At 60.8% G+C, this 26,480-nt stretch overlaps 3 protein-coding genes across 3 annotated transcripts; 2 read left to right on the forward strand and 1 right to left on the reverse strand.

Annotated features, from left to right (window-relative positions):
* Positions 1-1,035: 1,035 nt before the first annotated feature.
* On the reverse strand, positions 1,036-5,675 carry LOC117437748 (proline-rich AKT1 substrate 1). Its single transcript, XM_034072359.1, has 4 exons — positions 5,189-5,675; positions 4,246-4,314; positions 3,429-3,577; positions 1,036-1,271 (listed from the first exon to the last, which is right to left on the reverse strand). Exons 1-4 carry the CDS (start codon positions 5,673-5,675, stop codon positions 1,146-1,148), a joined length of 831 nt encoding a protein of 276 aa, XP_033928250.1. The 3' UTR covers positions 1,036-1,145.
* Positions 5,449-17,951, forward strand: LOC117437749 (TBC1 domain family member 17-like). The gene is made up of 17 exons (XM_034072361.1): positions 5,449-5,618; positions 6,154-6,233; positions 6,319-6,420; positions 7,058-7,120; positions 7,697-7,778; positions 7,876-8,062; positions 8,142-8,220; positions 8,948-9,079; positions 9,179-9,307; positions 9,737-9,813; positions 10,291-10,385; positions 11,907-12,005; positions 12,519-12,619; positions 13,038-13,125; positions 13,618-13,709; positions 14,913-15,107; positions 17,874-17,951. Exons 2-17 carry the CDS (start codon positions 6,207-6,209, stop codon positions 17,949-17,951), a joined length of 1,626 nt encoding a protein of 541 aa, XP_033928252.1. The 5' UTR covers positions 5,449-5,618; positions 6,154-6,206.
* A 94-nt stretch (positions 17,952-18,045) lies between these two features.
* On the forward strand, positions 18,046-26,177 carry GRWD1 (glutamate rich WD repeat containing 1; the record flags this gene model as incomplete). The annotated part of the gene is given in 8 exon segments (XM_034072423.1): positions 18,046-18,241; positions 18,953-19,070; positions 19,836-20,001; positions 21,848-22,064; positions 23,251-23,302; positions 23,304-23,391; positions 24,513-24,710; positions 25,866-26,177. Coding segments are annotated over 8 exon segments (1,347 nt in total), but the record flags the coding sequence as incomplete, so codon positions are not given.
* Positions 26,178-26,480: the final 303 nt, after the last annotated feature.

Consider the following 26,480-nt stretch of genomic DNA (forward strand, 5'->3'; position numbering starts at 1 on the left):
CCTCCCCATTGCCCCCCAAGTCCCTCCATTGCCCCCCAAGTCATCCCCATTGCCCCCCAAGTCCTCCCCATTGCCCCCCAAGTACTCCCCATTGCCCCCCAAGTGCCCTCCAAACCCCCCCATTGCCCCCCAAGTCTTCCCATTGCCCCCCAAGTGCCCCCATTGCCCCCCAAGTGCCCCCATTGGCCCCCAAGTCCTCTCCATTGCCCCCCAAGTCCTCTCCATTGCCCCCCATGTCCCCCCCATTGCCACCCCAATTGCCCCCCAATAAAGCCCTTTGTGTGTTCACCTTCATGCCCCCCCATTTATTATAGGGGACCCCAAACCTCAGCCCCACACTCCCCATTGTGGCCCCCCCCTTAGAGCCATTGCCCCTTTAAGCCGCTTTAAGAGACGCAGCCCCTCCCCTCCCACCGCCTCCACCAATCAGAGCGCACCGCCCATAAAACACAATGAGTCTTTATTGGCTGCAGGGGGCGGGGCCTCGTGGGCGCCGACCAATCATCTTTGGACAAAAATAAAGGGGGCGGGGCCACCCCGGCTCTGCTAGAAAACAAGGGGGCGGAGCCTCGGGCAGCTCCGGCCACGCCCCCTTAAAGGGGCCGCTCCCCTCTATGGGGACCCCCTATTTGTGCAAGGGGGGGGGGGTTAAACCCTCCCATCCCCCCCTTAATAAGACACTTGTGGGGGGAGGGGCTGTAGTGTGGGGCCCCATTTGCCCCTCCCCCAACCCCTATGGGGGGGGGGCAGCGCTTATGGGGGGTCTCTAGGGTGCTCCCTCCCCCCCACTTTGGGGGCAGACCCATAGATGTGGGTGCCCCATAGATAGGGGGTGCCCCATAGATGGGGGGTGCCCCATAGACGGGGGGTGCCCCATAGATGTGGGGTGCCCCATAGATGTGGGGTGCCCCATAGAAGGTGCCCCATAGATGGGGAGTGCCCCATAGACGGGGGGTGCCCCATAGATGTGGGTGCCCCATAGATGGGGGTGCCCCATAGATAGGGGTTGCCCCATAGATGTGGGGTGCCCCATAGATGTGGGGTGCCCCATAGATGTGGGGTGCCCCATAGAAGGTGCCCCATAGATAGGGGGTGCCCCATAGACAGGGGGTGCCCCATAGATGTGGGTGCCCCATAGATGGGGGTCATTGGGGGTCCCCAGCCAGCAGTGGGGGGCGGGGCAGGTCCCCGAACATCTCGGTGCCGTCGCCCCCCCCCCGCAGCACCAGCGCCCGCATGGAGGCCGCAATGCGCTCCAGGTCCGGGGATGCCTATAGGGGGGGCAGGGATGGAGGTGACACATAGGGACCCACTCCCAGCCCCATAGATTGACCCATAGAACCATATCCAGCCCCATAGAACCATATCCAGCCCCATAGATTGCCCCATAGCCCCATAGATGCACCCCTATGGGTGCCTCAGCCCTATAGCAGTGCCCCATAAGCCTTCGCAGCCCCATAAAGTCCCCCCTGCCCCATAGGGACCCCCCCAGCCCCATAGTTTGCCCCATAGAAACAAACCCAGTCGCATAACTCCCTATAATCCTCCTATCCCCATAGATGCATCCCTATAGATCCCTCAGCCCTATAGCTCTGCCCCATAGCCCCTCCCAGCCCCACAACAGCCCCCCCCACCCCATAGAACCTGGGTTACAACCCCCTATCCCCATAGATACACCCGTATAGGTCCATCAGCCCTATAGCAGTGCCCCATAACCCCTCCCAGCCCCATAGATCCCCCCATAGGACCCATCCTATGCCCCCCCCTGCCCCATAGATCCCCCCTCCCAGCCCCATAGATCCCCCCATAGGATCCATCCTATGCCCCCCTCCTGCCCCATAGATCCCCCCCCCCTGCCCCATAGATCCCCCCATAGGACCCATCCTATGCCCCCCTCCTGCCCCATAGATCCCCCCTCCCAGCCCCATAGATCCCCCCCATCGGACCCATCCTATGCCCCCCTCCTGCCCCATAGATCCCCCCCCCCTGCCCCATAGATCCCCCATAGGATCCATCCTATGCCCCCCCCCTGCCCCATAGATCCCACCTCCCAGCCCCATAGATCCCCCCATAGGACCCATCCTATCCCCCCCCTGCCCCATAGATCCCCCCCCCCTGCCCCATAGATCCCCCCCCCTGCCCCATAGATCCCCCCCATAGGACCCATCCTATGCCCCCCCCTGCCCCATAGATTCCCCCCCCTGCCCCATAGATCCCCCCCCTGCCCCATAGATCCCCCCATAGTACCCATCCTATGCCTCCCCCTGCCCCATAGATCCCACCTCCCAGCCCCATAGATCCCCCCCCGCCCCATAGATCCCCCCCCCTGCCCCATAGATCCCCCTCCTGCCCCATAGATTCCCCCTCCCGCCCCATAGATCCCCCCTCTCAGCCCCATAGATCCCCCCATAGGACCCATCCTCTGCCCCCCCCTGCCCCATAGATCCCCCCCCTGCCCCATAGATCCCCCCCAGCCCCATAGATCCCACCCCCTGCCCCATAGATCCCCCCCTGCCCCATAGATCCCCCCCCTGCCCCATAGATCCCCCCCTGCCCCATAGATCCCCCCCCTGCCCCATAGATCCCCCATAGGACCCATCCTATGCCCCCCCCTGTCCCATAGATCCCCCCTCCTGCCCCATAGATCCCCCCATAGGACCCATGCTCTGCCCCCCCCCTGCCCCATAGATCCCCCCCATAGGACCCATCCTATGCCCCCCTCCTGCCCCATAGATCCCACCTCCCAGCCCCATAGATCCCCCCATAGGACCCATCCTATGCCCCCCCCTGCCCCATAGATCCCCCCCCTGCCCCATAGATCCCCCCCATAGTACCCATTCCATGCCCCCCTCCTGCCCCATAGATCCCCCCCCCTGCCCCATAGATCCCACCCCCTGCCCCATAGATCCCCCCCCACTGCCCCATAGATCCCCCCCCCCTGCCCCATAAATCCCCCCCCTGCCCCATAGATCCCCCATAGGACCCATCCTATGCCCCCCCCTGCCCCATAGATCCCCCCCCTGCCCCATAGATCCCCCATAGGACCCATCCTATGCCCCCCCCTGCCCCATAGATCCCCCCCCAGCCCCATAGATCCCCCCCTGCCCCATAGATCCCCCCCCTGCCCCATAGATCCCCCCCCTGCCCCATAGATCCCCCCCCCCTGCCCCATAGATCCCCCCCCAGCCCCATAGATCCCCCCCTGCCCCATAGATCCCCCCCCGCCCCATAGATCCCCCCCCAGCCCCATAGATCCCCCCCCTGCCCCATAGATCCCCCCCCCCTGCCCCATAGATCCCCCCCCGCCCCATAGATCCCCCCCCAGCCCCATAGATCCCCCCCCAGCCCCATAGATCCCCCCCCTGCCCCATAGATCCCCCTGCCCCATAGATCCCCCTGCCCCATAGATCCTGCCCCATAGATCCCACCTTATGAGCACCTCCCTCGGTGTGTGGGGGGCGGGGCCCCGGGGGGGGTCGCAGGGCCCAGGAGGGCACCGAGACGGGCAAGGAGCGAGCGTAGAGAGGAGCCCCATGGGGGGGGGGAGGGGTCAGCGGCTCCTCTGTGGGGCTGCCCTCTGCTGGCCGGGAGGAACACAGCGTCAGAGCCCTAGGAGCCACGTGACCCTGACCCACGTGACCCTGAGCCACGTGACCCTGAGCCACGTGACCCTGACCCACGTGACCCTGACCCACATGTTCCTGACCCACATGACCATGACCCACATGACCATGACCCACGTGATCCTGACCCACGTGAAACTGACCCACGTGAAACTGACCCACATGATCCTGACCCACGTGACCCTGACCCACGTGACCCTGACCCACATGAACCTGAACCACATGAACCTGACCCACATGATCCTGACCCACATGACCCTGACCCACGTGACCCTGACCCACATCCCCCCTCTGACCCACATGACCCTGACCCACATGTGCGTGTCCAATTGACCCTGACCCACATCCCCCCTCTATCCCCATGTTTCTGCCCCACATCCCTCCCTCTGCCTCCCATGTTGCTGACCCACATCCCCCTCTCTGCCCCACATATTCCTGCCCCACATTCCCACTCTGCCCCCTCTATCCCTGCCCCACATCCCCTCCCTCTTCCCCCCATGTTTCTGCCCCACATTCCTCCCTCTGCCCCCCACGTTACTGACCCACATCCCCCTCTCTGCCCCACATGTCCCTGCCCCACATCCCCCCTCTGCCCCCATTCCCCCCCCAGCCCCTCCCCCACCATCAGGGCTCTCAGGGTCTGAATCCGGTTCCGGTTCCTCCTCAGGGTCCTCGTCCATCAGGAACAGCCCTGGGGGGGGAGGGGCAGATTCAAGGTGGGTGCCCATCCCCCACCCCCCCAACAGCCCCTCCCCCCATTGACCCCATTTACCCCTCCCCCACCCCCCATTGACCCCAACTTCTCCCCTCCCCCCACCCCATTGACACCAATACCCCTCCCCCATCAATGACCCCCATTGACCCCTTTTACCCCTCCCCCATTATCACCCCTCCCCCACCCCATTGACCCCAATGTGCCCTAATGACCCTAATCCCACTCCTCCCCCCATGACCCCCATTGACCCCTCCCCCATCCATTAAAACCAACTTGCCCCTCCCCCACTCTCCCCTCCCCCCCATTGACTCCCATTAACCCCTCCCCCACCCCACTGACCCCAATGTGCCCCTCCCCCACCCCCCCATGACCCCATTGACCCCTCCCCCACCCATTCACCCCAACGAGCCCCTCCCCCACTCTTCCCTTTTCCCCCTCCCATTGACTCCCATTGACCCCTCCCCCCATTGACCACCCTTAGCCCCTCCCCCACCCATTAACCCCAACTCACCCCTCCCCCCTCCCCCATTGACTCCCATTAATCCCTCCCCCACCCCCTCAATGACCCCATTGACCCCTCCCCCACCCCACCAACTCCATCGCGCCCCTCCCCCCTTTGCCCCCAGGTTCCCCCTTCCTCCCCTCCCCCACTCTCCCCTCCCCCCCATTAACTCCCATTGACCCCTCCCCCACCATTAACCCCCACTCGCCCCTCCCCCCTCCCCATTGACCCCCATTAACCCCTCCCCCACCCATTGACCCCTCCCCCACCATTAACCCCCACTCGCCCCTCCCCCCTCCCCATTGACTCCCATTAACCCCTCCCCCCCTCCGCCCCTCCCCCACTCACCGGTAGCATCACTCAGCGCCCCCCTCCCCCCCCCCCACCCGCGCAGGAGGAGGGGGGAGGGGCTACGTGGGCGGGGCGAGCTCCCCGGGGGCGTCACCACGGCAACGGCTGGGGGCGTGGCCTCCGCCAGGGCAGGGGGCGTGGCTTGGGAGAGGGGCGTGGCCTCCGCCAAGGCAGGGGGCGTGGCCTGCGCTGCGGGGGGCGTGGCCTCGGTCCGGGCAGGGGGCGTGGCCTCGGTCCGGGCAGTGGGCGTGGCCTGCGCCGCGGGGGGCGTGGCCAGCGCCCTGTGCGCAGCCGCAATGTCGGGCAGGAAGCGGCGCGCGGCCTGGCCTAGAGGCCCGTGCCCGTGGTGCGCGTACCCGCGGCCTGCAGCGGGGCCGCGCCCGGCCCAGGCCGTGAGCAGAACGACCTCAGCCCCCGTCGCTAACCGGTAACCTTCGGCCGCCGCCACCAGTGCGGCCCAGCGCTCCCGGTGCCCCTCCCCCATGGCCGCGGCCCACATCGGGGTGGGGGAGGGGAGGGGGGGAGGGGAACGGAGGGGGGGGGGAGGGGAATGGGGGAGGGGGAACCGGAGGTACCGGTAACGGCGGCTGCGGAGCGCCCCGGGGCCGCCCCGCCAAGATGGCGGCGGCGGAAGGGGTGGGAGCGGAAGTGGAGGGAGGGGAGGAGGGAGGGGATTGGTTGGGGAGGGGGCGGGGTTACAGCGGGAGGGCCAATGGGGAGCGGGGGTGAGGGAAGAGGGGGTGTGGCTTCGGAGGGAGGCGTGGTCGGAGGAGGAGGGGGCGTGGATTGGAGCCTATTGGCTGTAGGGCAAAAGGGGGCGTGGCCACACGGGAAAGCTATGCGCCTATTGGCTGTAATAGAGAAAGGGGCGTGGCTACAAGGAAAAACTAAGCGTCTATTGGCTATAACGGAGGAATGGGCGTGGCCACAGGGCAAAGCTGAGCGCCTATTGGCTGTAACAGATGATGGGCGTGGCCGGAAGGGGCGTGACCACCGCAGGAAGCGGAAGCGTTCTATGAGAATGGAGTCCGTGTGCGAGCGGGTGAGCGCCACCCGCCCTTGCATGACGTAAACGTGACGTCATCGCGACGTCAGCATGACGTCACCGTGACGCCCCGCCCCCATAGGTGCTGCTGGAGGTCACGGGGGTCTCCATCCACCCCAGGCTCCGCCCCTCCCCCCCCCACCGCGACGGGCTCGTGAGGGGGAGACTGCGCGTGCTCGAGGGGGTGGGGCCATGGGGGGTCAATGGGGGTCAATGGGGGGAACTGGGATAGACTGGGAGGCAATGGGAAGCACTGGGATAGACTGGGGGGGAATGGAAGGGCTATGGGGGGGAATGGTATAGACTGGGAGGCAATGGGGGGGGAATGGGATAGACTGGGTGGGAAATGGGAGGCACTGGGAGGGCAGTGGGAGGCACTGGGATAGACTGGGAGGGAATGGGGGGGAAATGGGATGGACTGGGAGGGAATGGGGGGGAAATGGGATGGAATGGGAGGGCAATGGGGGGCACTGGGATAGACTGGGAGGCAATGGAAGGGCAATGGGGGGGAATGGTATAGACTGGGAGGGAATGGGGGGCACTGGGGTAGACTGGGAGGCAATGGGAGGGAAATGGGATGGAATGGGAGGGCAATGGGAGGTACTGGGATAGACTGGGAGGCAATGGGGGGGAAATGGGATAGACTGGGAAGGAGTGGGTGCCTCTGGAATAGCCTGGGAGCGGTGAATGGAGCCATTGGAGGTGGCTGGGGCCAGTGTGGGTCTGTACTGGTTCATACTGGTGTGTACTGGTTCATACTGGTGTGTACTGGTTCATACTGGTGTGTACTGGTTCATACTGGTGTGTACTGGTTGGCGCAGGCCGATGGGCTTGTGCTGCACTGGGAACCACTTGAGGCGCCGGGGGAGGCCCCCGAGGACACGGTGAGACCCCCCCCATTGACCCCATGCTGACCTCATTGACCCCATGGTGACCCTATTGACCCCATTGTGACGTCATTGACCCCATTGTGATGCCATTGATCCCCCCATTATGATGTCATTGACTCCATTGTGACATCATTGACCCTATTATGATGACATAGATGCTTTCCTTATGATGTCGTAGACCTTATTGTGATGTCATTGACCCTATTGTGATCTCATTGAGTCTCATTATGATGTCATTGACTCCATTGTGAGCTCATTGACCCCATTGTGACGTCATTGATCCCATTATGACGTCATTGATCCTATTATGACTTCAGAACCCCCATTATGGCCTTGCTGACCCCATTGTGACGTCACTGATCCCATTGTTACCTCACTGACCCCATTGTGACATCATTGTCCCTGTTGTGATCTCATTGGCACCATTGTGACGTTATTGATTCTATTGTGCTGTAATTGACCCCATTACGACATCCTTGACCCCCATTATGATGTCATCGGTCCCATTGTGACGTCATCGTTCCCATTGTGACGTCACTGACCCCATTGTGATCCCATTGCCCCCCCCAGGAAGGGGCGGAGCCACCAGACCCTGGCTATGAACCTGACTGGGCCGTCCTGAGCCCCCCCCGGCCCCGTCCCCAAGCCCCCGGTAAGCTGGGGGGCACTGGGATGAACTGGGATGGTGTGTGGGGGGGGCACTGGTTTGAACTGGTCCATACTGGTTTAACCCCCCCCCCCCCCCCCAGGTTGGGTGTGCGGCTTCCGCCTGGCGCTGGGGGAGCTGTGGGGGCTGCGCTGGGGCCCCCCCGGCCTGCGCCCCCCGTTCCTGGTGCTGCTGCCCAAGGGGGGGCCCTGCCCCTGCCCCCCCCCCTTGCACTTCCCACGGGGGGGGGCCCGGAAGCTGCTGCAGATGCTGGGACCCCATTTGAGGCCGTGAGTGGGGGATGGGGGGGGGAGGGGGGGGGACCCCAAAACCACCCCCCCCCCATTGACCCCCCCCCCCCCCCCCCAGGCACCCCCATGACCCCCGCTTGTTCCTGGTGACCCCCCCCGAAGAGGCGGGGCCAGGCCCCTCCCCCAGCCTTGTTACTGTGAGTATGGGGGGGAAGGAGGAAGGGGGGATCAATGGGGGGTTCAATGGGGGGGTCAATGGGGGGTCAATGGGGGGGATCAATTGGGGGGTCAATGGGGGGAGATCAATGGGGGGGATTAATGGGGTGGGATCAATGGGTGGGTTCAATGGGGGGATCAATGGGAGGGTTCAATGAGGGGGGATCAAAGGGGGCGATCAATGGGGGGGGTCCAATAGGGGTCATCAATGGGGGTGGTTTAATGGGGTGGATCAATGGAGGGGGATCAATGGGGGGGATCAATGGGGGGGGTTCAATGGGGGAGATCAATGGGGAGGAGATCAATGGGGGGGTTCAATGGGGGGATCAATGGAGGGGGATCAATGGGGGGGATCAATGGGGAGGGGATCAATGGGGGGGTTCAATGGGGAGGCGTCAATGGGGGGTTCAATGAGGTAGGATCAATGGGGGGGTTCAGTGTGGGGGGTTCAATGGGGGGATCAATGGGGGGTGATCAATGGGGGGGTTCAATGGGAAGGGGATCAATGGGGGGGCAATCAATGGGGGGGCTCAATGGGAGGGGATCAATGGGGGGGTTCAATGGGGAGGGGATCAATGGGGGGTTCAATGGGGGGATCAATGGAAGGGGATCAATGGGGAGGATCAATGGGGAGGATCAATGGGGGGGATCAATGGGGGGGGCCCTATTGGGGTCCCAGCTCCTGACCCCCCCATTCCCCCCCCCCAGCGCCTGTTGCAGGGTCCCTATGCAGCCACCGTGGGGGGGCTGAGCCGCCTGCTGGGGGGGGGGAGCCCCCGAGGCCCCTCCCCCTGCGAGGAGGGGGCGGAGCCTGAGCCGCCCTTTGAGGTCATCGCCTGTGTGAGTGGGCGGAGCTTAAGGGGAGGGGGCGGAGCTTAAGGGAGGGGGCGGGGCTTGAGGGGAGGGGGCGTGATCTGATTGGCTCCCCCCCCCCCCCAGGTGAGGCTGGGGCCCCGCCCCTCCCCCGCGCGGGGGCCGCCGGTGACGCAAGAGGAGTGGGGGCGGAGCCACGACCCCGAGGGGCGGAGCCTGGACCCGGAGGGGCTGCGCGCGCGCATCTTCCGGGGGGTGAGGGGCGGGGCTAGGCAGGGGGTGACGCCATTGGCTGGGAGCAAGAGGTGGGCGGGGCCACAGGGAGGGGCGTGGTCATCTCTATAGGGGCGGGGCTAGGCAGGGGGTGATGCAATTGGCTGGGAACCAGAGGTGGGCGGGGCCACAGGGAGGGGGGGTGGTGTTGGGGGCGTGGTCATCTCTATAGGGGCGGGGCTACGCAGGGGGTGATGCCATTGGCTGGGAGCCAGAGATGGGCGGAGCCACTGGGTGGGGGCGTGGTCATCTATGTAGGGGCGGGGCTAGGCAGGGGGTGACGCTATTGGCTGGGAACCAGAGGTGGGCGGGGCCACAATGGGGCGTGGTTACGTAGGGGGCGTGGTTATCTATATAGGGGCGTGGTTTGCGGTGGCCACGCCCCCTTCTCATCCCCCCCCCCCTTTGCAGGGGCTCAGCCCCGAGGTTCGGCCCCAGGGCTGGAGGCTGCTGCTGGGGGGGGGCAGCGAGGACCCCTCTGAGCGGAGGTGAGGGGGGCTATGGGGGCTATAGGGGGTCTATGGGGGGATATAGGGGACTATAGGGGGGCTATAGGGGTCTATGGGGGGCTATAGGGGTCTATGGGGGGATATAGGGGGTACGGGGGCTATAGGGGGCTATAGGGGTCTATGGGGGGCTATGGGGGCTATAGTGATCTATGGGGGTCTATGGGGGTATATAGGAGGCTATGGGGGGTATAGGGGCCTATGGGGGGTATAGGGGTCTATGGGGGGCTATGGGGGCTATAGTGATCCATGGGGGTATATAGGGGGCTATGGGGTCTATAGGGGTCTATGGGAACTATAGGGGGCTGTAGGGCTGTATGGGGGGCTATAGGGGTTTATAGGGGTCTATGGGGGGCTATGGTGGCTATAGAGGGCTATAGGGGGCTATAGGTGGCTATGGGGTCTATAGGGGGCTATGGGGGTCTTTGGGGGCTCCCCATTGTAACGGGGGGGCCCCAGGGCCTCCTATTTCCGCATGAAGCTCCAGTGGCGCTCGCAGAGCCCAGGGCAGCTGCAGCGGAACCGGCTCCTGCGGCGCTACCGGCACCGACTGGGTGAGCCCCATAGAGACCCATAGGGACCCATAGAGACCCATAGGGACCCATAGAGACCCATAGGGACCCATAGGGACCCATAGAGATCACCCCCTAACCTGCCCCATAACCCCTCTATCACCCCCAAACCTGCCCCATAACCCCTCTTATCACCCCCAAACCTGCCCCATAACCCCTCTATCACCCCCAAACCTGCCCCATAACCCCTCTATCACCCCCAAACCTGCCCCAAAACCCCTCTATCACCCCCAAACCTGCCCCATAACCCCTCTTAACACCCCCCAACCTGCCCCATAACCCCCCTTATCACCCCCAAACCTGCCCCATAACCCCTCTATCACCCCCAAACCTGCCCCATAACCCCTCTATCACCCCCAAACCTGCCCCATAACCCCTCTATCACCCCCAAACCTGCCCCATAACCCCTCTTATCACCCCCAAACCTGCCCCATAACCCCTCTATCACCCCCAAACCTGCCCCATAACCCCTCTATCACCCCCAAACCTGCCCCATAACCCCTCTATCACCCCCAAACCTGCCCCATAACCCCTCTATCACCCCCAAACCTGCCCCATAACCCCTCTTATCACCCCCAAACCTGCCCCATAAACCCTCTTATCACCCCCAAACCTGCCCCATAACCCCTCTATCACCCCCAAACCTGCCCCATAACCCCTCTTATCACCCCCTAACCTGCCCCATAACCCCTCTATCACCCCCAAACCTGCCCCATAACCCCTCTATCACCCCCAAACCTGCCCCATAACCCCTCTTATCACCCCCAAACCTGCCCCATAACCCCTCTTATCACCCCCAATCTACCCCATAACCCCTCTATCACCCCCAAACCTGCCCCATAACCCCTCTATCACCCCCAAACCTGCCCCATAACCCCTCTATCACCCCCAAACCTGCCCCATAACCCCTCTATCACCCCCAAACCTGCCCCATAACCCCTCTATCACCCCCAAACCTGCCCCATAACCCCTCTATCACCCCCAAACCTGCCCCATAACCCCTCTTATCACCCCCAAACCTGCCCCATAACCCCTCTTATCACCCCCAATCTGCCCCATAACCCCTCTTATCACCCCCAAACCTGCCCCATAACCCCTCTCTCACCCCCAAACCTGCCCCATAACCCCTCTCTCACCCCCAAACCTGCCCCATAACCCCTCTATCACCCCCAAACCTGCCCCATAACCCCTCTATCACCCCCAAACCTGCCCCATAACCCCTCTATCACCCCCAAACCTGCCCCATAACCCTTCTTATCACCCCCAACCTGCCCCATAACCCCTTTATCACCCCCAAACGTGCCCCATAACCCCTCTTATCACCCCCAACCTGCCCCATAACCTTTCTATCACCCCCAATCCTGCCCCATAACCCCTCTATCACCCCCAAACCTTCCCCATATCCCCTCTATCACCCCCAAACCTGCCCCATAACCCCTCTTATCACCCCCTAACCTGCCCCCCACCCCCTCCATTGCCCCACATGTGCATCCCCCCCCATAGAGAAGGACCTCGCTCGGTGCCATGGGGACTCCTCCAGCCAGCAGAGGGCGCTGATGCACGACGTGCTCATGACCTACTGCATGTACCACTTCGACCTGGGTATGGGGGGGGCCTTAAAGGGGCTATGGGGGGGGGGGGGGGGCCTCTTAAAGGGGCCATGGGGGGGCGTCTTAAAGGGGTCATAAGGCCCTTAAAGGGGCCATGGGAGGGGCCTCTTAAAGGGGCCATTTCTGAAAGGGGCCATGGGGGGGCCTCTTAAAGGGGCAATGGGGGAGCTCTTAAAGGGGCCTATGGGGGGGGGTCTCTTAAAGGGGTCATGGGGGGATCTCTTAAAGGGGCCATGGGGGGGGGCTCTTAAAGGGGCCATGGGAGGGGTTCTTAAAGGGGCCATGGCGGGGGCCTTAAAGGGGCTATGGGGGGGGGGCTCTTAAAGGGGCCATGGGGGGGGGGGCCTTAAAGGGGCCATGTGGGGGGGCTCTTAAAGGGACCATGGGGGGGCCTCTTAAAGGGGCCATGGGAGGGGGACCTCTTAAAGAGGCTATGGGGGAGGCCTTAAAGGGGCGATGGGGGGGTTGAAGGGGGGTCCCTTCTGACCCCCCCCCCCCCCCCCAGGGTACGTGCATGGCATGAGCGAGCTCCTGCCCCCCCTCCTGAGTGTGATCCCCGATGAGGCCGAGGCCTTTTGGGGGTTCAGCAGCATCATGGAGCTGGTGGTGAGGGGGGGACCCCAAATGGGGGGGGGGAAAGAGGGGGGGTCCCAATGGGTGGGGGAGCAAAATAAGGGGGGGACCCCAAATTGGGGGGGGGGGGGAAAGGGGGGGACACTAAAAGAGGGGGTCCCAAAAGGGGGGGGGCAAAGAGGAAGTTCCCAAGGGGGGAGGGGCAAAATATGGGGGGGACCCTAAAGGGGGGGACTGTAAAAGGGGGGGGCAAAGGGAAAAGGGGGGGCCCTAAATATGGGGGGGATGACCCCAAATAGGGGTGACCCTAAAGGTGGGGGGGGGGCAAAAGTGGGGGGGGCCCAAATAGGGAGGGGGAAATGGGACCCCAAAAGTGCCTTCAAGGGGGCTTGGGGGGGGGGGAGGGGCCTGGTTTTAACCCCCCCCCCCCTTTTTGGGGTCCCCCCCCCAGGGGAGCAGCTTTGGGCCAAGCCAGGAGAGGCTGAAGCAGCAACTGGGAGAAGTGGGACAGTTACTGGGGGTACTGGAGCCACGGCTGGGTGAGAACATGGGGGGGGCACCCCAACAATGGGACCACCAAATGGGGGGGGCAGCCCTAACAATGGGACCCCCAAATGGGGGGGGAGACACCCCAACAATGGGATCCCCAAATGGGGGGGGGCACCCCAACAATGGGACCCCCAAATGGGGGGGGAACCCCAACAATGGGACCCCCAAATGGGGGGGGGACCCCCACAATGGGGCCACCAAATGGGGGGGGGCACCCCAACAATGGGACCACCAAGTGGGGGGGGGGCACCCCAACAATGGGACCACCAAATGGGGGGGGGGACCCCAACAATGGGGCCACCAAATGGGGGGGGCACCCCCAACAATGGGACCCCCAAATGGGGGGGGGGTACCCCAACAATGGGACCCCCAGATGGGGGGGGGGAACCCCAACAATGGGACCCCCAAATGGGGGGGGGGTACCCCAACAATGGGACCCCCCTAAGGTGCTGTCTCCATCCCCGTTGCCATGGTGACGGCAGAGGTCAGGGGGACCAGGAGATGCTGCTCCCGGTGGCTCCAGCTCCGGTTCCAGCCCCTGATGGGGCTTGAGGGGACCATGAGGCTGTGGGAGGTACTGGGGGTGTGGGATGGATGGGATATATGGGGTATGGGATATATGGGGTATGAGATATATGGGGTGTATGGGATATGGGATGTATGGGGTATGGGATGTATGGGGTATGGGATATATGAGGTGTATGGGATATGGGATGTATGGGGTATGGGATGTATGGGGTATGGGATATATGGGGTGTATGGGATGTATGAGGTATGAGATGTATGGGGTATGAGATATATGGGGTGTATGGGATGTATGGGGTATGGGATGTAGAATAGATGGGATATGGGATGTGGGATAGATGGGATATGGGATATGGGATAGATGGGATATGGGATGTGGAATAGATGGGATATGGGATAGATGGGATATGGGATAGATGGGATATGGGATGTGGGATTTGGACTGTGGGATAGATGGGATATGGGATGTGGGATAGATGGGATGTGGAATAGATTGGGTATGGGATAGATGAGATATGGGATATGGATTAGGTGGGATGTGGGACAGGGGGTATGGGATGTGGGATAGATGGGATATGGGGTAAGGGATGTGGGATATGGTATAGATGCGATATGGGGGTATGGGATATGGGATGTATAACATTGGGATGCAGGATATTGAGTTATAGGGTATGGGATATTAGGTATGGAGAATGGGGTATGGGATATATGGCATAAGGGCTATGAAATATGGGATATGTGGTATTGGAAGATGGGATATGGGATATGGGATACATGGCATTGGGATTTGGAGCATGAGGCTGTGGGATGTGGGGTATGGAATATGAGGTATGAAATACAAGGTATATGGCATTGGGGTATGGGGATATGAGGATGCGGGGTATAGGGTATGGAGGGTGGGATATGGGATATATGGGTTGCATGAGGTGTATGGGGTATGGGATATATGGAGTGTATGGGATGTAAGGTCCATGGGGTGAGGTCCATGGGGTGAGGTCTATGGGGTCTATGGGGTGAGGTCTATGGGGTGAGGTCTATGGGGTCTATGGGGTGAGGTCCATGGGGTGAGGTCCATGGGGTGAGGTCCATGGGGTGAGGTCTATGGGGTCTATGGGGTGAGGTCTATGGGGTCTATGGGGTGAGCTCTATGGGGTGAGGTCTATGGGGTCTATGGGGTGATGTCTATGGGGTCTATGGGGTGAGGTCTATGGGGTCAGCTCTATGGGGTCTCCCATCCCTGCCCCTGCTCCAGGTGCTGTGGACGGGGCTGCCATGTCCCAACTTCCTGCTGCTGGTGCTGAGCTCCCTCCTGGTGCTGAGCGAGGCCGAAGAGGAGGAGGAGGAGGAGGAAGAGGAGGGGGAGGGGGAGGAAGGGGACGGGGACCTCCCCCCACAGCCCCCCAACAACAGGGATGGGGACATGGATGAGGAGCATGGCAGGGAGGAGGTGAGGATGGGAATGGGAATGGGGGCAATGGGATATGGGGATGGGGATATGGAGATGGGGGCATTGGGATATGGGGATGGGGATATTGGGATATGGGGATGGGGATATTGGGATATGGGGATGAGGACATTGGGGTATGGGGATGGGGGCAATGGGATATGGGGATGGAGACATTGGGATATGGGGATGGGGGCAGTGGGATATGGGGATGGGGATATGGGGATGGGGGCAGTGGGATATGGGGATGGGGATATTGGGATATGGGGATGGGCACATTGGGATATGGAGATGGGGACATTGGGATATGGGGATGGGGGCAGTGGGATATGGGGACATTGGGATATGGGGATGGGGGCATTGGGATATGGGGACATTGGGGTATGGGGATGGGGACAATGGGATATGGGGATGGGGACATTGGGATATGGGGATGGGGACATTGGGATATGGGGATGGGGACATTGGGATATGGGGATGGGGACAGTGGGATATGGGGACATTGGGATATGGGGATGGGGGCATTGGGATATGGGGACATTGGGGTATGGGGATGGGGACAGTGGGATATGGGGATGGGGACATTGGGATATGGGGATGGGGACATTGGGATATGGGGATGGGGGCAGTGGGATATGGGGATGGGGACAGTGGGATATGGGGCTGGGGATGTTGGGATATGGGGCTGGGGACCCCCCCATGTGGCACCATCCCTGTCCCCCCCCACAGGGCCCATGGTTGGATCCGGATCTGGTGCTGAGCAGGGCTGAGGGGTTCCTGCTGCAGCTGAAGGCAGCACCTGTGAGCACCCCAAAACAGGGACACCCCATTGACCCCCATTGAAACCCATTGACTTCCCCATTGAACCCCATTGAACCCCATTGGAACCCATTGAACCCTATTGACCTCCCCATTGACCCCATTGAACCCCATTGAACCCTATTGACCTCCCCATTGACCCCATTGAACCCCATTGAACCCTATTGACCTCCCCATTGAACCCCATTGACCTCCCCATTGAACCCCATTGAAACCCATTGAACCCCTTTGACCCCCCATTGAAACCCATTGAACCCAGCCCATTTACCACCCCATTGAGCCCCATTGAACCCCATTCACCCCCCCATTGAACCCCATTGAACCCTATTGACCTCCCCATTGACCCCCATTTAACCCCATTCACCCCCCATTGAACCCCATCAACCCCCCACTGACTCCCCTCATTGAACCCCATTTACCCCCATTCATCCGCATTGACCCCCATTGAAACCCATTGAACCCCATTGACCCCACCCGAGTGACCCCCCATTGAATCCTATTGATCCCCATTGAACCCCATTGACCTCCATTGACCCCCCCAATGAACCCCATTGGCCCCCCATTGAACCCCATCAACCCCCCACTTACTCCCCTCATTGAACCCCATTTACCCTCATTGAACCCCATTGACCCCCATTGAAACCCATTGAACCCCATTGACCCCAGCTGATTGACCCCCCATTGAATCCTATTGATCCCCATTGATCCCATTGAACCCCATTCACCCCCATTCACCCCCATTGACCCCCATTGAACCCCATTCACCCCCATTGACCCCCATTGAACCCCATTCACCCCCCATTGACCCCACCCCATTGAACCCCATTTACCCCCCATTGACCCCACCCCATTGCCCCCCATTGACCCCCCCTTTATCCCCCCAGGACCTGCCCCCGGCGCTGCAGGAGCTGCTGGGATTGGGGGGGCCCCCCCCGAGCCCCCCCCCGGACACTGGTGGGGACCCCCCCCCAGCTCTGTGATGTTGGGGGGTCCCCCCCTTTGTGCTGCAATAAAGGTGCCCTATGGGCCCCTGAACCTATGGGCTCCTATGGGGGGTATAGGGGATCTCAGCCCTATGGTGTCTGTGGGGGGTCTCTATGGGGTGGCTATAGGGGTCTGCGGCCATATGGGTCTCCCTATAGGGGTTCTATGGGAGTATGGGGTCCCTATGGGGGTTCTATAGGGATCGGAAGCCATACAGGGGTCTGTACACAGGTTCTATAGGGGTTTGCAGCCATATAGGGCTCCCTATAGGGGTTCTATGGGAGTATGGGGTCCCTATAGGGGTTCTATAGGGATATCTGCAGCCATACAGGGGTCTGTACACAGGTTCTATAGGGGTTTGCAGCCATATAGGGCTCCCTATAGGGGTTCTATAGGGATCAGCAGCCATATAGGGGTCCCTATGGGGGTTCTATGGGGATCAGCAGCCATATAGGGCAGCCTATAGGGGTTCTATGGGGATCAGCAGCCATATAGGGCTCCCTATGGGGGTTCTATAGGGATCAGCAACCATATAGGGGTCCCTATAAGGGTTCTATAGGGATCAGCAGCCATATAGGGCACCCTATAGGGGTTCTAAAGAGATCTGTAGCCATATAGGGCACCCTATAGGGGTTCTGTAGGGAACTGCAGCCATATAGTCGTCCCTATAGGGGTTCTAAAGGGATCTGTAGCCATATAGGGCTCCCTGTGGGGGTTCTATAGGGATCAGCAGGTATCAATGGGGCACTGGGAGGCCGTATGGGTATCTATGGGGTATCTATGGGGTATCTATGGGGTATCTATGGGGTGTCTATGGGGGTTTATGGGGTATCTATGGGTCTCTATGGGTGGTAATGGTGATGCTGAGGGGGCGTGGCCTCGCCCCGTCTCCACGGCAACGGCGCCGCACCGGAAGTGCTCCCCACCGGAAGTGCTCCCACCGGAAGCCGCTGCCCCCCCCCTCAGATCCAAGATGGCGCCGCGCAGGACGCCACGCCGCCGCCGCTCGTCCCACCGCTCTACGGGCCCCATAGAGCCCCATAGAGACCCCATAGAGCCCCATAGAGACCCCATAGAGCCCCATAGAGACCCCATAGAGCCCCATAGAGACCCCATAGAGCCCCATAGAGACCCCATAGAGCCCCATAGAGACCCCATAGGGACCCATAGAGACCCCATAGAGCCCCATAGAGACCCCATAGAGCCCCATAGAGACCCACAGAGCCCCACGGAACCCGGGGTCTATATACCCGGGGTGGGGCCTCCGCTGGGGCCCGATGAGGAGCTGGTCATGGATGAAGAGGCCTATGTGTTGTATCACCGAGCTGGGACCGGTAAGAGCGGAGCTATGGGGTTCTATGGGGCTCTGTGGGGCTCTATGGGGCGCTATGGGGGACAATGGGGGTCAATGGGTCTCTATGGTTTCTATGGGTCTCTATGGGTGTCTATGGTCTCTATGGGTCTCTGTGGGTCCCTATTGGTCTCTATGGTCTCTATGGGTCTGTATGGTCTCTATGTGTCTCCATGTGGCTCTATGTGTGTCTATGTCTCTCTATGTGTCTCTATGTCTCTCTATGGGGTTCCTATGGATCTCTATGTGTCCCTATGTGTCCCTATATGTCTCTATGGGTCCCTATGGATCTCTATGTGTCCCTATATGTCTCTATGGGGTCCCTATGGATCTCTATGTGTCCCTATGTGTCCCTATATGTCTCTATGGGTCCCTATGGATCTCTATGTGTCCCTATGTGTCCCTATATGTCTCTATGGGGTCTCTATGGGTCTCTATGTGTCCCTATGTGTTTCTATGTTCTCTATGTGTCTCTATGTGTCTCTATGTGTCTCTATGTGTCCCTATGTGTCCCTATATGTCTCTATGGGTCCCTATGTGTCTCTATGTCTCTCTATGTCTCTCTATGTGTCCCTATATGTCTCTATGGGTCCCTATGTGTCTCTATGTCTCTCTATGTCTCTCTATGTGTCCCTATATGTCTCTATGGGTCCCTATGGGTCTCCATGTGTCTCTCTGGGTCCTTCCCCCACAGGATGCCCCTGCCTGAGCTTGGATGTGATCCGGGACCAGCTGGGTGAGGGTCGGGAGGAGCTGCCCCTGTCCCTGCTGCTGTGTGCAGGCACCCAGGCCCCGACGGCACAGGGCAACCGGTGAGTGCCCATAGAGACCCCATAGAGACACATAGAGACCCCATAGAGACCCATAGGGACACATAGAGACCCATAGAGACACATAGAGACCCATAGAGACACATAGGGACGCATAGGGACCCATAGAGACCCATGAGGACCCCATAGAGACCCATAGGGACCCCATAGAGACCTATTGGGTCCCCATAGAAACCCATAGAGATGCATAGGGATCCATAGAGACCCTATAGAGACCCATAGAGACACATAGAGACCCATAGAGACCCCATGGAGATCCATAGAGGTTATAGAGACCCATTGGGATCCATAGACTACAGGGACCCATTTGGACCCACAGGGACCATAGAGACCCCATGGGCCCTATAGGGACCCCATGGATATCCATAGAGGTTATAGAGACCCATTGGGATCCATAGAGACTATAGGGACCCATTGGGACACATAGGGACCATAGAGACCCCATAGAGACCATTGGGACCCATAGAGACCCATAGAGACTATAGATACCCATTGAGACCCATAGGGACCATCGAGCCCCGTAGGGACTATATGGACCCCATAGAGACTACAGAGCCCCATAGAGACTATAGGGACCCATTGGGATCCATAGGGACCATCAAGCCCCATAGAGACTATATGGACCCCATAGAGACTGCAGGGACTCATTGGGACCCATAGGGACTATATGGACCCCATAGAGACTATAGGGACCCATAGGGACCCATTGAGCCCCATAGCGCCCCATAGATCCCATATCTCCCCCAGGCTGCTGGTGATGAAGATGCAGAACCTGCATGGGCTGCGGCGCAGGGGGGGGGGCTCCAGCAGTGAGGATGAGGATGAGGATGAAGATGAGGATGAGGATGGGGGGCACCAGCCCCAGCTGCTGCTGGCCATGGCCCCACACTATGGGGCTATCAACCGCATACGGGTACTGGCCCCCCTGCAACCCCATATCCCCCCTGCACCCCAATATCCCCCCATAGGAACCCCCCTGCACCCCCATAGGAACCCATAGGACCCCAGTATGAACCCATACGAACCCCCATGCACCCCCATAGGAACCCCCTGCACCCCAATATGAACCCATAGGAACCCCCTGCACCCTAATATGAACCCATAGGAACCACCTGCACCCCAATATCTCCCCATAGGAACCCATAGGACTCCAATATCCCCCAATAGGCACCCATAGGACCCCTCCATCACCCCAATCCCCCCCCATCACCCCCATAGGCACCCATAGGAACCCCTCCATGCACCCCAATATCACCCCCATTGGCACCCATAGGAACCCCCCCGCACCCCAATAGGAACCCATAGGACCCCAATATCCCCCCATAGGAACCCCTCCATGCACCCCAATATCCCCCCATAGGAACCCCACCTGCACCCTAGTAGGAACCCATAGGAACCCCAATCACACCAATATCCCCCTATAGGAACCCCCCTGCACCCCAGTAGGAACCCATAGGACCCCCCCATCACCCCCATACCCTCCCATCACCCCAATAGGCACCCATAGGACCCCCCCCACCCCAATACCCCCCAATAGGCACGCACATGAGCCCCCCCATCACCCCCATAGGCACCCATAGGAACCCCTCCATGCACCCCAATATCACCCCCATTGGCACCCATAGGAACCCCCCCGCAGCCCAATAGGAACCCCCTGCACCCCCATAGGAACCCATAGGACCCCAATATCCCCCCATAGGAGCCCCCATCACCCCAATATCCCCCCATAGGCACCCATAGGAACCCCCCTTGCACCCCAATAGGAACCCATAGGACCCCAATAGGCACCCATAGGACCCCCCCATCACCCCCATAGACACCCATAGGACCCCCCCCACCCCAATACCCCCCAATAGACACCCATAGTACCCCTCTTGACCCCCATAGACACCCATAGGACCCCTCCATCACCCCAATCCCCCCCATTACCCCCATAGGACCCTCCCATCACCCCATAGACACCCATAGGACCCCTCCATCACCCCAATCCCCCCCCATAGGCACCTGTAGGACCCGTCCATCACCCCAATACCCCCTCCATCACCCCCATAGGACCCCTCCATCACCCCATAGACACCTATAGGAACCCCCCATCACCCCATAGACACCCATAGGACCCCTCCATCACCCCATAGACACCCATAGGACCCCCCATCACCCCCATACCCCCCCCATCACCCCATAGACACCCATAGGAACCCCCCTGCACCCCAATATCCCCCCATAGGACCCCCCAATCACCCCCATACCCCCCCATCACCCCCATAGACACCCATAGGACCCCCCCATCACCCCCATACCCCCCCCATCACCCCATAGACACCCATAGGACCCCCCCATCACCCCAATTCCCCCCCATCACCCCCATAGACACCCATAGGACCCCCCCATCACCCCCATAGACACCCATAGGACCCCTCCATCACCCCATAGACACCCATAGGACCCCTCCATCACCCCCATACCCCCCCATCACCCCCATAGACACCCATAGGACCCCCCCATCACCCCCATAGACACCCATAGGACCCCTCCATCACCCCCATAGACACCCATAGGAACCCCCCTGCACCCCAGTAGGAACCCATAGGACCCCCCCATCACCCCATAGACACCTATAGGACCCCCCCATCACCCCCATACCCCTCCCATCACCCCATAGACACCCATAGGACCCCCCCACCACCCCAATATCCCCCCATAGGACCCCCCCATCACCCCATAGGCCCCCCATTGACCCCCATATGTCCCCCCCCCAGGTGACCGAGCTGGGCTCTATGGGGCCGGTTGTGGCCATGTGGTCGGATCGGGGTCAGGTGGAGGTCGTGTCTTTAAGGGGGGCCCTGGAGGCACTTGGGGGGCTGGAGGGTGGGGGGGGGTTGGTCCTAAAGGAACAGCCCCCCCTGGACCCCCTCTGCACCTTCACTGGTCACATGGGCGAAGGCTACGCGTTGGATTGGTCGCCCACTGTGAATGGTAATGAGGGGGGCGGGGCTATGGGGGTGGGGGGGAGCTATGGGGGTCAATGGGGACGGGGGGGATGGGGGGGGATATGGGGTATATGGGGGGGGCTATGGGGATATGGGGCTCAAGGGGGTCTATGGGGATATGGGGGCTATGGGGATATGGGGGGGATATGGGGATGGGGGATATGGGGTCTATGGGGATGGGGGGATATGGGGCATATGGGGGGTGCTATGGGGATATGGGGGGGTCTATGGGGATGAGGGTGCTATGGGGATATGGGGGGGTCTATGGGGATATGGGGGCTATGAGGATGGGGGGGGGTTCAATGGGGATGGGGGGGTTCAATGGGGATGGGGAGGATATGGGGATGGGGGGTCTATGGGGATATGGGGGCTATGGGGATGGGGGGGGTCTATGGGGTTGAGAGGGTCTATGGGGATGGGGGGGCTATGGGGGCTATGGGGATGGGGGTATGGGGATATGGGGGGTATGGGGATGGGGGGGGTTCAATGGGGATGGGGGGGATATGTGGGTCTATGGGAATATGAGGGGGTCTATGGGGATGATGTGGTCTATGGGGATATGGGGGTGTCTATGGCGTTGAGGGGGTCTATGGGGATGGGGGGGCTATGGGGATATGGGGGCTATGGGGATGGGGGCTTCAATGGGGATGGGGGGGGATATGGGATGTATAGGGCTTGGGGGGGGCTATGGGGATGGGGGCTCTAGGGATATGGGGGTGCTATGGGGATGGGGGGTATGGGGATATGGGGGATATGGGGGGTCTATGGGGCTATGGGGTCTATGGGGATGGGAGGGCTCTGTGGGGATGGGGGTGCTATGGGGCTATGGGGCTTGGGGGGGGGCTATGGGGGTTCTATAGGGCCCAAAGCATCGCTATGGGTCTGTAAATTGCCCCGTCTTGGGGGGCGTGGCCTAAGCGAGTAGGCGTGGCCACCCCTGGAGGGGGCGTGGCCTAACCCAGTTGCCGGGGGGGCGTGGCCTAAGCGACTAGACGCGACCATTACTGATGGGAGAGGGGGCGTGGCCTAAACGAGTAGGCGTGGCCATCCAGGGGAGGGGGCGTGGTCTGAGATAGGGGGCGTGGCCACCCAGAGGAGGGGGCGTGGTCTGGGATATGGGGCGTGGCCACCCGGGGAGGGGGCGTGTCCTGACCCCCTGTCCCCGCCCCCAGGGCAGCTGCTGTCCGGGGACTGCTCCGGCCGGATCCATGTGTGGCGGCCGCAGGGGGGGGGGTTGGGCTGTGGATCAGAGACCCCTGCTGGGGCACAGCCAGTCCGTGGAGGACCTGCAGTGGTCACCCAATGAGCCCTCGGTGAGGGGGGGGGGCTATGGGGGTTCTATGCGTTCCTATGGGCTGCTATGGGGTGCTATTGGGTTCTATGGGGCGCTATGGGGTGCTATGCATTCCTATGGGGTGCTATGGGGTGCTATTGGGTTCTATGGGGCGCTATGGGGTGCTATGCATTCCTATGGGGTGCTATGGGGTGTTACGGGGGTGCTATGGGGTGTTATGGGGATCTGTGGGGTGTTATGGGGGTTCTATGGGGCTCTATGGGGTTTCTATGGGGTGTTATGGGGGTTCTGTGGGATTCTATGGGGCTGTGGATCAGAGACCCCTGCTGGGGCACAGCCAGTCCGTGGAGGACCTGCAGTGGTCACCCAATGAGCCCTCGGTGAGGGGGGGGGGCTGTGGGGTTCTATGGGGTGCTATGGGGGTTCTGTGGGGTGCTATGGGGGTCTGTGGGGTGCTATGGGGTTCTATGGGGCTCTATGGGGTGTTATGGGGGTTCTATGGAGTTCTGTGGGGGCTCTATGGGGTGTTATGGGGGTTCTATGGGGCTCTGTGGGGTGTTATGGCAGTTCTATGGGGTGTTATGGGGTACTGTGGGGGCTCTATGGGGTTCTATTTGGATCTGTGGGGTGTTATGGGGGTTCTATGGGGGTTCTCTGGGTCTCTATGGGGTGTTATGACGTTCTGTGGGGCTCTATGGGGTGTTATGGGAATCTGTAGGGTATTATGGGGTTCTATGGGGGTTGTATGGGGTTCTGTGGGGGCTCTATGGGGCACTGTGGGGTTCTATGGGGCTCTGGGGTGTTATGGGGGATCTGTGGGGTGTTATGGGGGTTCTATGGGGTGTTATAGGGGTTCTATGGGGCTCTGTGGGGGCTCTATGGGGTTTCTATGGGGTACTATGGGGGCTCTGTGGGTCTCTATGCTCTCTCTATGGTCTCTATACTCTCTATGGTCACTCTATAGTCTCTATGGTCACTCTATAGTCTCTATGGTCTTTATACTCTATGGTGACTCCATAGTATCTATGGTCCCTATAGTCTCTCTATGCTCTCTCTATACTCTCTATAGTCTCTATGGGTCTCTATATGGGTCTGTATGGTCTCTCTGGTCACTCTCTCCTCTCCTCTCTATGGTCCCAGGTCTTCTGCTCCTGCTCCGCCGACGCCTCCCTGCGGGTTTGGGACATCCGGGCCCCCCCCACCCGCGCCTGCCGCTTGGTGGCGCCCGCGGCGCACGCTGATGACGTCAACGCGCTCAGCTGGAGCCACAGCGACCCCTACCTGCTGAGCGGGGGAGATGATGGAGCCATCAGAGTGTGGGACCTGAGGCGGTTCCAGGTCAGCCCCATAGGGACATATAGGGACCTATAGGGACACATAGAGACCATAGAGACACATAGAGACCATAGAGACCATAGAGACCATAGAGACAAATAGAGAGACATAGAGACCATAGAGAGACATAGAGACTATAGAGAAACATAGAGACCATAGAGACACATAGAGACACATAGAGACCATAGAGACACATAGAGAGACATAGAGACCCATAGAAACCCATATAAACCTATAGGGGCCCCATAGACACCTCAACCTGCCCCATAGCTCCCCTTCAGCCATATATCCTACCCCATAGCCCCCCATAACCACCCCATAGAACCTATTGAGCCCCACATCCTGCCCATAGGCCCCCCATAACCACCCCATAGACCCCCTACAGCCCTATATCGTGCCCCATAACCACCCCATAGAAACTCTTGAGCCCCACATCCCACCCCATAGCCTCCCCATAACCACCCCATACCATCCCCATAACCACCCCATAGACCCCCTATAACCACCCCATAGACCCCCTTCAGCCCCACATCCCACCCCATAGCCCCCCATAATCACCCCATAGACCCCCATAGACCCCCTTCAGCCCCATATCCTACCCCATAACCACCCCATAGAAACTCTTGAGCCCCACACCCCACCCCATACCCCTGCTATAACCACCCCATAGCCCCCCATAACCACCCCATAGACCCCCTATAACCACCCCATAGACCCCCTCCAGCCCCACATCTCACCCCATAGCCCCCCATAGACCCCCTTCAGCCCCATATCCCCCCCATAGCTCCCTTTCAGCCCCACACCCCACCCCATAGCCCCCCATAATCACCCCATAGACCCCCTATAACCCCCCCATAGCCCCCTATAACCACCTTATAGACCCCCTTCAGCCCCACATTCCACCCCATATACCCCTTCCAGCCCCATATCCTTCCCCATAGGCCCCCATAACCACCCCATAGAACCTGTTGAGCCCCACATCCCACCCCATAGCGCCCCATAACCACCCCATAGTCCCCCATAACCACCCCATAGACCCCCTATAACCCCCCCCATAGACCCCCTATAACCACCCCATAGCCCCCCTATAACCACCCCATATCCCACCCCACAGCCCCCCATACCCCCCCCCACAATAACCCCCATCTCCCCCCCCAGACAGGCACCAGCGTGGCCACCTTCAAGCAGCACCGAGGCCCCATCGTGGCCCTGCAGTGGCACCCGGAGGCCAGCGGGGTCCTCGCGGCCGCCGGCGGCGACGACGTCGTCAGCCAATGGGATCTGGGCGTGGAGGGGGCGGAGCCTGAGCCCGACGAGGACCCCTCGGTGCAGGGGCTGCCCCCACAGCTCCTGTTCCTGCACCAGGGGGAGGGGGAGCTCAAGGAGCTCCGGTGGCATCCGCAGTGTCCGGGGCTGCTGCTGACGGCATCGAGGGAGGGGGTGGCGGCTTGGAGGTCGGTTAGTGTATAGGGGAGATGGGGGGTGGATATGGGGTGGATAGGGGGCGCTATGGGGCAGATAGGGGGTGGATAGGGGGCAATGTGGGGTGGGGAGGGGGAGTTGTGGGTTCACTAGTGTCTATGGGGCGCTATGGGGTGAATAGGGGGCTATGTGGGGTGGAGAGGGGGCGCTGTGGGGTGGATAGAGGGTGCTATGGGGTGTATAGGGGGTGATGTGGGGTGGATATGGGGTAGGATATGGGGCTGAAGGGGGTCTATGGGGTAGATAGGGGGCGCTATGGTGTGGATAGGGGGCACTATGGGGCAGATGGGG

The sequence above is a fragment of the Melopsittacus undulatus genome, chromosome 27 (assembly GCF_012275295.1).
Source record: "Melopsittacus undulatus isolate bMelUnd1 chromosome 27, bMelUnd1.mat.Z, whole genome shotgun sequence".
NCBI classification, from domain to species: Eukaryota; Metazoa; Chordata; class Aves; order Psittaciformes; family Psittaculidae; genus Melopsittacus; species Melopsittacus undulatus.

What these genes read in the sequence shown, in the direction of transcription:
- LOC117437748 (XM_034072359.1), bottom strand. Translation starts at nt 5,675, where the DNA reads ATGGGGGAGGGGCACCGGGAGCGCTGGGCCGCACTGGTGGCGGCGGCC. An exon ending in GGCGCTGAGTGATGCTACCG is followed by an intron (nt 4,315 to 5,188) that starts GTGAGTGGGGGA and finishes CTCCCCCCCCAG; the next exon opens with GGCTGTTCCTGATGGACGAG. An exon ending in CCGAGGGAGGTGCTCATAAG is followed by an intron (nt 1,272 to 3,428) that starts GTGGGATCTATG and finishes CCCCCCCTATAG; the next exon opens with GCATCCCCGGACCTGGAGCG.
- LOC117437749 (XM_034072361.1), top strand. Translation starts at nt 6,207, where the DNA reads ATGAGAATGGAGTCCGTGTGCGAGCGG. An exon ending in GACTGCGCGTGCTCGAGGGG is followed by an intron (nt 6,421 to 7,057) that starts GTGGGGCCATGG and finishes TGGTTGGCGCAG; the next exon opens with GCCGATGGGCTTGTGCTGCA. An exon ending in GCCCCGTCCCCAAGCCCCCG is followed by an intron (nt 7,779 to 7,875) that starts GTAAGCTGGGGG and finishes CCCCCCCCCCAG; the next exon opens with GTTGGGTGTGCGGCTTCCGC.